At 50.5% G+C, this 13,881-nt stretch overlaps 2 protein-coding genes and 1 non-coding gene across 41 annotated transcripts in view; 2 read left to right on the plus strand and 1 right to left on the minus strand.

The window, feature by feature from the left end:
* Positions 1-8,968, minus strand: part of LRSAM1 (leucine rich repeat and sterile alpha motif containing 1) — a 31,543-nt gene extending 22,575 nt beyond the window's left edge. For 7 of the 39 annotated variants that reach the window (XM_081587173.1, XM_081587154.1, XM_081587175.1 and 4 more), the window contains exons 1-8: positions 8,915-8,968; positions 6,666-6,769; positions 6,098-6,154; positions 5,561-5,605; positions 4,273-4,350; positions 3,135-3,203; positions 1,958-2,042; positions 849-970 (exon numbers count right to left, since the gene is read on the minus strand). Coding sequence is in view for 22 of the 39 variants with exons in the window: in XM_081587154.1 (XP_081443280.1) it covers positions 849-970; positions 1,958-2,042; positions 3,135-3,203; positions 4,273-4,350; positions 5,561-5,605; positions 6,098-6,154; positions 6,666-6,737 (528 nt within the window). In the remaining 17 variants the exon portion in view is untranslated. Of the gene's footprint in view, positions 1-848; positions 971-1,957; positions 2,043-3,134; positions 3,204-4,272; positions 4,351-5,560; positions 5,606-6,097; positions 6,155-6,665; positions 6,770-8,367; positions 8,604-8,914 lie in introns of all 39 variants that reach the window. The other 32 variants (XM_081587176.1, XM_081587167.1, XM_081587179.1 and 29 more) reach the window with 9 other exon arrangements.
* A 99-nt stretch (positions 8,969-9,067) lies between these two features.
* Positions 9,068-13,125, plus strand: RPL12 (ribosomal protein L12). Its single transcript, XM_081587207.1, has 7 exons — positions 9,068-9,192; positions 9,758-9,831; positions 11,305-11,403; positions 11,723-11,804; positions 12,380-12,466; positions 12,804-12,916; positions 13,076-13,125. Exons 1-7 carry the CDS (start codon positions 9,156-9,158, stop codon positions 13,079-13,081), a joined length of 498 nt encoding a protein of 165 aa, XP_081443333.1. The 5' UTR covers positions 9,068-9,155; the 3' UTR covers positions 13,082-13,125.
* LOC145504094 (small nucleolar RNA SNORA65) lies at positions 12,166-12,294 on the plus strand. Its single transcript, XR_014052073.1, has one exon. It is a non-coding gene; the product is annotated as a small nucleolar RNA SNORA65 (small nucleolar RNA).
* Positions 13,126-13,881: the final 756 nt, after the last annotated feature.

Raw genomic sequence — 13,881 nt, forward strand, 5'->3', positions numbered from 1 at the left:
CTCTTTATCTGTCATTCACTTCACTGCTCAACACAATCAAAACATAAGACTTTTAAAGAGGTAATCAAGTTCAAAACAAAGTCAGCAGTCTGGGCCCTAGGCCAGCATGAACTGGTGTCCTTAAAAGATGAGGCAATCAGGATTCAGACGCATTCCGAGGGAGGAGGATGGGAGGACACAGGGAGAAGACGGCCGTCCAGAAGCCAAGGAGAGGCCTTAGAAGAACCAACCCCACCGAGACCTTGATCTTGGACTTCCGGCTTCCAGAAGTCTTAAGGCCCCAGCCTGGGGGGCTTCGTTGGGACAGCCCCGGGAGACAACACAGTGTCCCAGGTGACCGCCTTGTCCTCCACCCCCGGCTCTGATGAATTACGGTTTCTGCAGCTCTGAGCTGAGGCTGCTCCCTCCCTGCCAGCGCCCTCCAGACACAGTGACTTCCAACCACATCGGCTCCCCTGCTCCTCCCTTAACACGTCCTGGGCTTTGCCACCTCCTGCCTTTTCCTGAACTGTTCCTCCACCTGGAATGCTCCCGTGACCCAGGTCGACTTCTCCAAAGCTTTCTCCTCTTTCAAGGTCTGGCTCAAACACCATGTTTTTCACAGTATTAACGAACCCATCAGGATTCAGCATGAGCTTTTCACTCTACTAGGAATATGCTTTGCTGCCTCCATTATGACAGCAAGTCACCTAATTAGTCATTCACACTCAGTTCTCTCTGTGAGCTCCTGAGGATCTTGAGATCTCTGTGACCCCTGCATCCTGTGACCAGGGCAGGCCTCCAGGAACATGGCAGGGGAGAGGCGGGCAGGCCAGGCAGGCCCCCAGGCGAGAACGCGGCCCACCTACCTCCAGGGTTCGGATGTGTGCCAGCATCCGGGGCAGCCTCTGAATTTCGTTCTCGCTGATGTCCAGAGTACGCAGGCTCCGAAGTTCCCCCAGGGTGTCCGGGAGCTCCTTTAGCCTGTTGTCTGGAGGGGTCCCAATGGCACAGCTCATAACCCCACGGCCCCTTCACCAGTTTTGGTCTGACACCCGCCAGGCCTGGGCACAGGTGGGTGCCTCCCTCTGAGCCTGGGGCATACCCCGGCTCCACGAGGAACAGCAGTGGAGTTTCAATGACCCAGGTTCAAGTCCCCGCTCCACCACTTAGGAGCTGAGTGACTTTGGAAAACTGACTTGACCTCCCTGGACCAGTTTCCACATCAGTAAAATGGGGATGCCCACTCTATTTGGCCTTATAGGAATACTGAGGGATTCAAAGAGATGATGCATATGAAGAGGTGCTCAGCACAGGGCCTATCACATGATGTACCTATCACAGTAAGTGATTAGTAAATTGGGCGCTATTATGTTTATCATTATTTATATGTTACAAATGGGTAAACTATGGCATCCTGTGCAGAAAGAACTTAAGGAAAAGAAGAAAGGAGAGAGCTAGGGGTACAAGGAGGCACGTGTTAGAATTTCGGCTCAGTCACTACCGCACTGGCTGGTCTTGAGCAAGTCACGGCTCTCTGAGCCTCGTTTTCCTCATCTGTAAATTGGGGATAAGACCTCCTCCCTCTCTCACACTTGTGGCACCCCCAAGTGTGGAAGCGCTCCTCAATGGGTGAGAAGGAATACTCTCACCCAGTCAGTCCACGCTCTCACCATCCATCGCCATGGTTCTAAACATGAACAGTAGAGTCTTGCGGGCCTAGCTGTCAACACCGTCTGCTCTCCTTCCCATAAGGCCCCGGCCGGGAGGAGCTAAAGGAACCCTCCAGACGCCCTGTCTCTGGTTACCATGGAGACACATTGGCCACAAAGGAGGTCCGACAGTTTGAGTGACACCCGGGGGCTGGCTGCCCTCGTGCTCAATGGGTCCCAGGACGAGCACCCTGGGGACACTAGCTGGGTCAGCTCAGGGCAGACCAAGGGTCACACACCAAGGACAGGGCTTCCTGGCCCCCTACCTTTCACATTGAGGGTCTGGAGCTGGATCAGGTTCCCAGTGGAACGTGGGAGATAGGTCAGTTGATTCCTTTCCATGTTCAAGACCTAAGAAAGAGGGAGAATGGCATGAGAAGGCACACACGTAGACAATAATGCCTATCCCACTTCTGGCCAGGCATCATCCAGGCACCACACCCACACCTTTATTTCCTGACAGCCCTGTGAGGAAGACACCAATTGTCATGATCCCATCTGAGAGATGAGAAAACTGAGGCTCGGAGTGGTGAAGTCCTGTGTCCAAAAGGCAACGCTAGACTTTGAACCTGGTTCTTGCTGAGGCTGTACCATTTATACTGACCACAAACACCTGATAATAAGGGGATCCAGGTGAGGGGGCACATGATGAAGCCTTGTTATCCCAGAGTGAACAGAAGGAAGCTGAGCTGCATCCAGGCAGTGGGACCTGCCCGAGGCTGCGGGGCCAGCAGCTGGTGGAGCCGGGATTGAAACCTGGGCTGATTGGTGGCACCGTGAGGTGGCAAAGCCGACAGGATGACACATGAAGTAACCATTAAAAATAAACAGATACGATGGGAAGGCACACATGTTAAAAATAATGTGGCAGACGAATATTTGATGAACCAAAAAATGGCTGTAAGCTATTCTTATCAGGTATCCAAAAGTTACAGAACAGTGAATGCACCAATTCTACAAAAATACGTATGTAAAAAAGGATGGCGCGTCCTCCTCTGTGAACTGGGGATGATGCTGACCTGTGCTCACAGAGGGGCTGTGAGCAATCGGTAGACGACGCAAGTAAAACGCTTAGCTTGGTGCTGGCATGCAGTGGGCGCTCAATAAATGCAGGGGCTGCCACTGACAAGAAGCAGAAGTGAGACACCAAGTCGGAGAGCTGACTTCATCATTTGGAAATGGTGGACTCACTGGGTGCTCTTTTTCTGTAAAGCTGTGGAAGCTAATGATGCAATCCCAAATGCACATGCCAAAAATTCGGTGGAAAGATGCCCACAGCCCAGACTGCAAGGCTGACGCCACCCCTGGGTATCTCAATAGTAAAGGCAGAGGAGCCAGTGGCACCTAAGCCCTGGCTGGAGCATGACCAGAACATTCTGGGTCTGTGCGGCTGCAGTTTCTTATTTAGGGGATTAGAGGTGGGTTGTGTCTCCTCAGCCGTACCTGCAGGGCTGTCAGCTGCCCTATGTCGTCGGGAAGGGCTGTCAGCTGGTTATCATGAAGATCCAGAACCTGCGGAAGGGAAACAAGTGGAACACCTGAAGTCCCCGGCTGAGAAAGCCCCCGTGATTTCAGGCCCCGGGGAGACAGGGTGTGCTGGTGTGGGGTGCCCCTGTGCCTCTGGTGTTCAGACCAAGAGCATCCACCCCTTCCTCCCCAACTGAAGGACCACTCCATCGTTTTGTTTTTTTTTTAAGTATTTTACCATTTCATTCTTATTTATCCAGTATGCGTACACATTCACGCTGAAAACTCCTCATAGCCTAAATATATTATTTGCACAGTAAAAGACTACCAAATATGCAATAAAATATTGATAGCAGTTCTCTAGGGTGTGAAATTATGTTTTTCCTTATGCTTAACTGGATTTGTTAATATTTTTAACAATGAAAATGAGCAAAATGGAGTAGGATATATATATATGTATACATATAAAATGCATATATATGAAATATAAATATACATGAAAATGAAAGCTTTTTAATGTTATCTTTCTTCTGCTTATAAAAATAATGTGTGTTGGACCAGAACAATAGAGAGAAGTAAGAACTACCCCTAGTCCTACACACGAGCATTAGCCATAAAAATCACTTTGATGCCTCCGCTGCCAGTCTCAACACTGCCATGTGCATACCCTCGGTCACAGCGCAAGTTTATGGGGAACAGCCTGGGCGACCTGCCTCCCGTCCACTGTAACCACGTCCCAGTCTCTGTCCTGGAGGAGCTGACTGTCAGGAGGGAGTTGCCCAGCTTACTGCGCTTTCACGCACTGACCACACAATGCCTGGTGTCCCTCCTCTTGCTTACTGTTTGGGCCCATCAGTCTCCCTGTTCTCTGCCAGTTCACTGGCTATGAGTTTACGGTTTGCCTTTCCACCCAGGGGATAAGCTCTGAGGGCAGGGCTTGTGGCTGGTTCTCTCTGCAACCTCACCGCACACAAGCCCAGAGGAGGCGCCCGATAAACCATGCTGATCACGCCCAGAGTCCCGATAACGTGGAGCGCGTCTGGCATATACTCTGACAGCCGAGACGTGACGGGAGGGGCATGCTGGCTGCCACCTGGGAGCAGGGCCCTGGTACCTTGATGGTGGCGAGACTCAGGAGGCTGCAGGATTTAGGGAGCAGGGAGGTGAGCAGATTCGTGTGGACGATTAACACCTGCGTGGGAAAGAGTTTCAGCGTGTTAGGCTGAAGGAGAGCTGCAGGGAGGGAGGCTGGAGGCGGGGCAGCCGGCACAGCACTGGACACCAGCGGTCAGCCGGGCCCAGCTCTCTTTCCTGTAGACATCACAAGCGACGTCTCCAAACCTGGGAAAACCAGATGACCTTAAACTCTGGAATCTCAAGACTGAAAGGGACCTCAGGGGTCTAATTCTTCCTTCCATCCTGAGAAGGGATCTCCGTGCAGCTGTCCCGCCCTTAACGTCCCCCAGCTTCAGCAGCATCTTGTGGAAAATGTCGTTGTTGTTGTCTAGCCCCTCAGTCGTGTCTGACTCTTTGTGACCCTATGGATTGTAGCCCGCTAGGCTCTTCTGTCCACAGGATTCTCCGGGAAAAAATATTGGAGTGGGTTGCCATTTCCTTCTCCAGGGGGCCTTCTTGACCCATGGATCGAACCCTGCATTGGCAGGTGGATTCTCTATCGCTGAGCCACTAGGGAAGCCCCTTGTGGAAAACAGAGAATGATAAATTCCTGCCTCTGAGGGCTGCTAACAAGCTAACAGACAGAAAGCACTCAGCCTAGGGCTGGGACATGGTCGGACGCTCAATCAGAGTCATATGCTACTATTTTTGTTAGGCATTGACCCCTGCATGGATACTTCCAGTGTCAGGCTCACTCCTCTGTTGGCATAGAACACATTTTACCTACCTGCACATAGGCACTTCATTTAGAATACTCTTACCTACCCGCATTCAAGGCTGCAACGCCTTTCTGAAAAATCATTCATTCCACTCTTAACCTCCCCTAGTTGACCAGAATGAAATGAGTGTGATTTTTACTATTAATAACCATGTGGTTATTCAGTGTCCACTCTGGCAGGCACTCTACTCAGGCCGTTCACATCTTTATCTCTACCTCCCTGTCACTCATTTAATTCTCATCATAGCTCTGCAAGAGGAGAACAACGGATGTGTTCCTTTCACAGATGGAGAAACTGAGATGTAAGAGTGTAAGGAAGTTGCCCAATTCAGGAGAGGCCCAGCCAGAGCTGCCTGATGCCAGGGCCTGCTCCCCTGTGAGCCCACCTGCCGCATGTGGAAAGGGTACCATTCAGAGAGAAGAGGGATGTCTATGCCAGGATCCCCACCTGATTTCAAACAAGCAAACGTGCCAGGAATAATTTTTGGAAAATGTAGATTCGTCTCACCTTCTTCTGCAGAACTTTGCACGTTGCAAAAGCCCCAAATGGAATCTAAAATAAGATAAAGAAGAATCAGTGCCTCCCCTCCTGCCAGTTTTTAACCTGTTTTCTGAGTGGCAGGAAGAAGGGGCAGGAAGTGAGTTAAGTCTGAGCCCTGGGAAGGCTGGGAGGAAGCCGCACCAGGTGGTCAGCCCTTCAATCAGCTGTCGGGTGACTTCCCCAACTACCCACTCCATCCCCATCATGAACTCCGAGGGGCACAAGACAGATCTCTGATGTCTTACAGAGAATCCCAGGCTCTCCCAAGGCCTCAGGGATCTGTGGGTGCATTTTCTGGACTCTGTGACTCTTAAAGACCATGCTGAGGCCAAAAGATCATCTCAGTTTTCTTTCACAAGAACAAAAGCTAAGGAAACATCTCTTGACTAGAGCTTCTGGCCTCTTAAAAGTCTCAGCCCACATCTATCATTTCCCAGAGACAGCAGAGCCAAGAAAGAGGGCAGATAAAACTTCACAAGCAGAACACCAACCATCCCACTTTACCTCGGAGAGCTCACATTTAGAGATGTCAAGAATGTCATCTGCTCCAGCTTCTTTTGCCTAGGGATAAAAAGAATTTTCAAAAAATCCGGGGGTGGGGTGTGGTTTCCAGGACTTTACTGGTAGTCCAGTGGTTAAGACTCCATGCTCCCAATTCAGGGGGCCGGGGTTCAATCCCTGGTCAGGGAACCAAATCCCACGTGCCACAACTAAAAGAGCCAGCGTGCCACAACTGAGACCCAGTGCAGGCAAATAAATAAACAGTTTTAAAAAGAAGAAAGAAAAAGAAAAGGGTTCGAGCAAAACATCCTTCCAGGGTGGACAAATCAGGCAAAGAAACACAGGATTAATGGCTTCAAAGAATCACAGACACCCTCCTGGTTCAACTAGTCCATTCTGAAGGTGCACCAATGGTCCTGGCTTTAATTGGGCTTGAGGTCCGGCAGGGAAGAGTGTGAACAAGTCACACCAAGTGTGGTCAGTCTGCAGAGGGGAAGTGCAGCGCGGAGCCCTGCTGCCTGGGGCGGAGGTGGAGATGGGCATAGACTCGGAGGAAACCCATTTCCCTCACCAGACACATCTGGTACTCCAGGCGTTTCCGAGCCTCCTCGCTGGGTTTCCGCTTCCGGAAGAAGAGTGGCATCCTTCCTTTTTCCTAGAGCGATCTTCACCACACTAGGGTGGAGAGAGGGGTGAGGGCCTGGGGCATCTGTCACCGCCCCCCAACACCCTGGACAGCAGCACAGTAACAAGAGCACGGAGCTCATCTGCTGGATTATATGCTCCTTGAGGGCAGGGCCATGTCCATCTTGACCATCCATCTGTGCCCCGAGCCTGGAACAGCAGGTGCTCAATATCATTTGTTCTTTGTTGACTAAACAAGCAGCAGCAGGATGTGGAAAGAGCACAACAGCAAGCCAGGTGACCTGGCTTTGAGCCCACATTTGCCCCTGACCCACTGTGAGCCCCTGACATACCCATTCCCCGTTCAGGGCCCCCATCTCTCCTCCACGTTAGACAAGGGGGTTGATCTGGAGACGTTTCCTCAGGTCCTCTCCAAGGAGGCTCTTTGAGGACTCTAACAGCCTTGGCTGATGAATCACTTCTAACCCCTGAAACACTATCAGAGTGGCATCAGCAAACCACCAAACGCTGCATGGCTTTAGCCAGCTCTGTCCTTGATCCTGGGGAACTCAACTACATTGTAACCAAAGAGGTTTCTGAATTATTAATAAATAAAAATTCAAAAGCAGTTCTCAGGTAATTTGCCACTCTCCCAGTTATTATGATCCATTTGATTCTCACCACAGCCCTCTTTATAGTAACAAAATTGATGCTCATCAAGTTCAGCTATCTGGTTATACAGCTGGACCGTAGTCCAAACCAGTCTGGAACCTCTGCTCTTTCAAGTCCTGATCCCGTGGAGTTTGCCCAACTCCTTGGTGCTTCAATAAGTTAGCACACACCGAGTACACACTGTACTGAACTCACTGCCTGCCCGTTATCAGAAAATGTCAGCACTTGATATGGAACATCAGTGGGTCAGGATGCACTCATACACAGAAGCTTACGGTTAATAGCACAGACTCTGGGATGATTTTGTTTGTTTAACTGTTTTTGAATCCCAGATCGGCCACCCACCAGCCATGTCCCCTTGGTTCACCTCTTTGAGCCTCAGTTTCCTCATCTGTAAAGTGTGAGTAATATAATGTTCCCAACACCTGGTTCTATTTGGATCCAGTGATTTCCATATTTGTAAAGCCCATAACACAGTACCTGGCACAGTGTTAATCACATACCACCACACATCTAACAAACATTTATTCAGGGCCTAGGACAGTAGAAAGAGCCGGGCAGAAAGGGGCCAGGGTGGAGATGCAGTGGAAGAAGACACATGCCTCCTCTTCAGGGGAGGGGCAGAGATCACAGGTCTCTGCCAACAGAGGCGTGGGCTGTCTGGGGAGCTGCCCTAGCCTGCAGAGCTGGCTCAGGCCCCTCCTGTCGCCCCATCTGTCTGCAGGGATGGGGTATAATTTAAAACCAGCCCTCCCCCATCTCTTCTTAATGACCAGCTCTTATCCTTCTGCTCCCCAATGACTAACCTTCCTTCACTTCCTCCCCAATGGCCACCTCTCTTCCATCCCTCCTAGAAGATCAGCTCTTCCCTATCTGCTCCCTGATGTCCGTTCCTCATCCATCCCCTCCCCCGACGTCCAGCCTAGATGGGAAGAGTTACACCCATCCTCCCCAGCCTGGAGTGGGCAGTGCCCAACCTTGCTGTGCAGATACACAGGTCCCTGACGGTCGTTCCCTCGGGTAGACCTGAAGGCAGGCCGATCACTCGCAGGGCTTGGTCATGGACATGGGGTGGCAGGCCACTGGGCACTGCACGTCCCCTGCGGAGCAGAGTCTGTTCTCCTCCAAACGTAGGAACTGGGGATCGAAACTCAGAATCTCAGAAAGTCATGCAGACCAGGATGACGAAGTCTGAGACCGAAGACCGCGGAATCTTAAACGAGTTAAGAGTTGGACCGGATTTAGACTCTTAACAAAATTGTTCTAATAGCTAAAATGCATACAACACGAAGGAGTTAGAAGGTGGTCCGAGATCGCTGTGGCCGAGAGATCTTGGAATGCGATGCGGACCCTTAGGAGAGGGGCGGGCCTCTGGGATTGGGTGACTGGGACTATGAGGTGACCCTCAGGATAAGGGAGAATGGGGAACAGCGGGGCCTGGGATCTCGGGAGCAGTCCTCTGTTGTCTGCCTTCTCAGGGAGAACTGCCCCGAACCCCCCTTCAGACCCTCTAGTACAGCTCACCGCAGTGCCGGGTTCTCCAGCCGCTAGCCTCGGGTGCCTGCCCACAAACAATATGGCAGCAAGGGCGTCGCTGGAAGGTTGGGCGGAGACGGCAGTTCTCGCGACAGTCGCGCTTTCGGTTCTATATCCGGCGCAATCGTCCCGCCTTCCGGTCTTTCGGCTTTCGGCTCGGAGGAGGCGAAGGTGCAACTTTCTTCGGTCGTCCCGAATCCGGGTTCATCCGACACCAGCCGCCTCCGCCATGCCGCCTAAGTTCGACCCCAACGAGATCAAAGTCGGTGCGTGCTTTAGATGTGGCCGGGGCTTCGGGATGCGGCATCCCTCCCCGTATTCCGTCCGGCCTGCGGCCCCCGCCGCGATGGCCTTTCCCACGTCGGGCTTCAAGGCCGCTGCTTCCTAGGGTTCTGCGCTCTGGTGCTGCGTTCAGGGCTCTGTGTGGTCGTGGCCGAGTCTCTTACTCTTTCTGGGCCTCGGCTTCCCCACGTGTAGATGGGGAGGGAGGACCGGACGACCTGTGGCGGCTTCGCAGCCCGCACGCCTTAGGGTAAGGTTTGTCTCTGGGCGCTTCTCCCTAGGCTGGGTTGGCCGGCGCCCGGGGCTGCCTCCAAACCGATGCGGTGTGGGTCTCGGCAGCGGTGGCCGAACCCAAGGCCGCCGTCCTACGTGGCGCCTGGAGCGGTTCTCGCCTTGGCGGGAAGGTTGTCCTGCCTTGCTCCCCGCTGAGGCTCTTGGCATTTTTCCGAGAAGAGGCAAACGGTGGTGCGGCCAGGCCCGCAGAGGACTGCGGAGAGAGGGCTGTGATTTGGGCGCCCCTTACGCGGAGGCACTAATTCTTTCTTTCAGTGTACCTGAGGTGCACCGGTGGGGAAGTCGGTGCCACATCTGCCCTGGCTCCCAAGATCGGCCCCCTGGGCCTGGTAAGTCATCCCCGGGGGAGGAGGGCACTTACTAAGACTCTAGCCTGCGGAGACACGATTGTCTCTGAGGAGCCGTTGACAGGGACAGATTGCCATCCCCTACTAAGCCTCTGAGCCACTGAACTGGCACCAGCTCCCGCAGAAAGGTTGTATATAAAGGTGGAATCTGGTACTTTGAACCTGTAGTTTTCCAGTGTGTCTTACTTGCTGCTCTGAGGGTACATGAGGGATGGGATAGAGGAGATATTTGAAGTCAGGATTGATAACCGTGTAGTCGGCTTGGTCTGTTTCTTAGGGCAATGGGCATATGGCTGCTGGAGGATTGAATGGGGTGTGAAATGAAGACCTTTGTGAACGTTACAGTAGCTAGTATTAACTCTGCTTTCAATCTACTGATTCATACGCTTGGCTTTACCTAGTGTCCTGGAGAAGGAAATGGCAACCCACTCGAGTATTCTTGCCTGGAAAATCCCATGCAGACTACAGTCTGTGGGGTCGCAGAGTCGGACGTGACTTAGTGACTAACAGATGCACCCACCTAGGGTTGAACTTAATTCGTCTCTTTTTCTTGAATATAATTAGGTCTTGATTTCTTGGGCAGTGGTCTCCTGTCTGAAAAGTTAGCCCATCATGGTTTTGCTTAAGCAGTGGCCGCCTTAGCTCGGCTAGCGCTCACTGGACACCTCTCCTGTTCAGTTCAGTTGCTCAGTCGTGTCCGACTCTTTGCGACCCCATGGAGTGCAGTACGCCAGGCCTCCTTGTCCATCACCAACTCCCGGGGCTTACTCAAACTTACGTCCGTTGAGTCGGTGATGTCATCCAACCATTTCATCCTCTGTCGTCCCCTTCTCCTGCCTTCAATCATTCCCAGCATCAGGGTCTTTTCAAATGAGTCAGTTCTTCGCATCAGGTGGCCAAAGGATTGGAGCTTCAGCATCAGTCCTTCCAGTGAATATTCAGGACTGATTTCCTTTAGGATGGACTGGTTGGATCTCCTTGCTGTCCAAGGGACTCTTTAGAGTCTTCTCCAACAGCACAGTTCAAAAGCTTAAATTCTTCATCGCTTAACCTCCTTTATATAATTCTCCTCTTCAGGGATTTATAAAGTGCAGATGCCCAGACCACATCCCCATAGGTTGACTAGGATTGGTCAGACATCAGGAACATGGTGTCTTTGAAGATCCCCTGGTGATCCAAATGTAAAAGATACCACATAGATCTTTAGGAAAGGGTAGGTAAGGGACTTGGCCCCACTGTGGCCTTAAACCTCAAGGTTACAGCCTTGGATAAACTAAACTTGTAGCCTCATTTTTCCAATTTAATTATGGTGATAGCCATACCTTGATTAGGTAGGGACAGTTAAATGTGTTTCAGAAAGCTTGCTTGTGTGCTGCCAAGTGAGAGGGACTGGGGAGGTTTTCATATCGGTTTTGGTTAGGGCACAGTGTGATTATATACCTTTTATTTCCACAGTCTCCAAAAAAGGTCGGTGATGACATCGCCAAGGCAACTGGTGATTGGAAGGGTCTGAGGATTACAGTGAAACTGACCATTCAGAACAGACAAGCCCAGGTACTTGGTTTGAGGGAGGGCAGAGGTGGGGATACCTGGGAGGCAGGTTTTTGCTGACCTGCCACCAGTGGTGAGCTAAAAGCAATTTTATTTGTGGGGAGGGCTGTTTTAAGAGCATGGTTTAAATATTAACTCTTCTCACTTTTGAGACAATGGGCAAATCAATACTTGCTGGGGTAGGGTAGGCTGTGTTTCTGGTTGTGAAAATTAGCTTGAATGTACATTTGGTAAAGTGTCTGGCCCATGGTTTCTGAGAGCCAAAGTGCATGATGTTAGAGGGTGGCATAGGGTTTATTCACATGGAGAATCTCTTCTGCAGATTGAGGTGGTACCTTCTGCTTCTGCCCTGATCATCAAAGCCCTCAAGGAACCACCAAGGGACAGAAAGAAGCAGAAAAACAGTGAGTGGTTTTTTCTCTGGTAATTTGTGAGTGGTAGTGTGTCCAGTGTAATAGACATCTGTACTTGCTCCCTTTAAGGAAACAGGGATGGCACAGGTGTTTGATGTTAAGCTGTTACAGAGCCAGGCACTGCCAACAAGTGCCCTGTGGCTCTCCCCAGTCACTGGTGTGGAACAGATCCCCTCAGCACTTACAGGAGGGAACTGTCAAACAGAGTGAAGAAACATAACCAGTAATTGGGGAAGGGCAGCCTCCTAGTTGGATGACATATCGACAGCTTTAACCAACTTCAGTCACTTTTTTCTCTTCAAAATAGTCCCTTCCACGTAACGTTAGCAAAACTTGATTTTGTTTCTAGCCACCCGCCACTGCACCTGACCAGTTTTCTGTTGGCTGGTGCAATCCAGTGGTGAGCTAAAAATAACCCCAGCTTAGGAAACAGGGTTGTTCTTCATGTGGACGACTCTGTGCCGAAAGCATGGGAACAGGCTAGAAATGGATGAGGGAGGATGGACTGTGGTCTGCCCTGGCCTCAGGTGGTAACAAAGCTTTTGCTCTTTTTTTCTTTTCTGCAGTTAAGCACAGTGGAAACATCACTTTTGATGAAATCGTCAACATTGCCCGGCAGATGCGGCATCGGTCTCTTGCTAGAGAGCTTTCTGGTAAGAGCAGAACAGTTTGGGGCCACCTTAGTTGTAACTTCATATATTCGTTTAGTGGCCTTTTCCCAATTAGAAGGGGCTTTTTTACCCTGGAAGATCTGGAATTGGAGTGTCTTTCGGTTTGAGTCTGGGTATCATGGGATCTATGGCCAGTTTTGCACTTGGAATTTTTAAATAATACTGAGTGCTGAGTTTTGGATTAGGGGAGCAGTAATAATTATTCCTGTAATCCGTAAAATAGTTATTCCTTGTTCCTCTCCTCACCTGTATCCCCTCTGGTATCTGAGAATTGCCAGGGACTGACTTCCCCTCTGATTCCACCTTTTCTTAATGACAGGAACCATTAAAGAGATCCTGGGGACTGCCCAGTCTGTGGGCTGCAATGTTGATGGCCGCCACCCTCATGACATCATAGATGATATCAACAGTGGTGCGGTGGAGTGCCCAGCTGTAAGTAACTTCTGCACTGATATGGTTAAAATTAAGGTGAAAACTGGAGGGGGAGCTAATGTAGCCTTTGAGATACTGTAGAAAGTTCTAGAAATGCTCAATAGTGGGGGATCAAGTTTTTTGTCCTGTTATTGAGAGGTTTCTTTTTTCCCCCCACAGAGTTAAGAACTGCAAAGGAAAAAGAAAAATAAAGGATTATTTGACAACCAGTGGACAACCAGTGGACTTTCTGATGTAGCTTCTTCCTTGGGGGGGGGAATCCTAGTCTTTGTGGTCAAATTGTGGTCATTGGGACCAAGGTGACAGATGAAGCAGCAATCTGTGGACAACAGAATTCTGTCTTCAAGAAAATACTGTTGGTCAGAAAGAAAACTTGGGAGTTGAACATAATAGAAAATACGTGTGGAAGAAGTGCTTCCCAAATGAGTTTACTCAGTTGGTGGGTTGCAGGCCCAGGGCTTTGCTGTCCATTCCAGCACACAGCAGGGGCTCAGAATCACACAAAACCAAAGAACCTGATGTTTATGGTCCTTGACTGATCTCAAGATGATGTAAAAGCGAGGTTAAAGTCTACTAATGTAGTTAGCAGTTCCTGGTTTAAACCCTCAGGGTTTGCTTTAAATCAGTAACAGACTTTCCTCCCAAGCCTCTCCCTTGTCTTTCCCCTAGTTCTTTTTGATTTTCTCTCTAGAGCTCCTCACTCACTTGATTTGATACGCAACAAATGAACATCAAATACCTGGGTGCTGAGACAAAAGCTTGAAACACCGACCTGGAAGGGGTTTCTTTCTGAGTACTTAACTAACGGGTTAGGAATGACAGCCCTACGATCTTCGTTTCTAGTTGCTTTCCTCTCCCATTTTTGTGTTTTGTGTGTGCTCAGACTCTGCAACCCCATGGACCTGTAGCCTGCCAGGATCCTCTGTCCATAGGATTTTCCCATGCAGGAATACTGGAGCAGGTTG

The sequence above is a fragment of the Giraffa tippelskirchi genome, chromosome 4 (genome assembly GCF_054371585.1).
Source record: "Giraffa tippelskirchi isolate mGirTip1 chromosome 4, T2T-mGirTip1v1.2.pri, whole genome shotgun sequence".
Taxonomy (NCBI): Eukaryota; Metazoa; Chordata; class Mammalia; order Artiodactyla; family Giraffidae; genus Giraffa; species Giraffa tippelskirchi.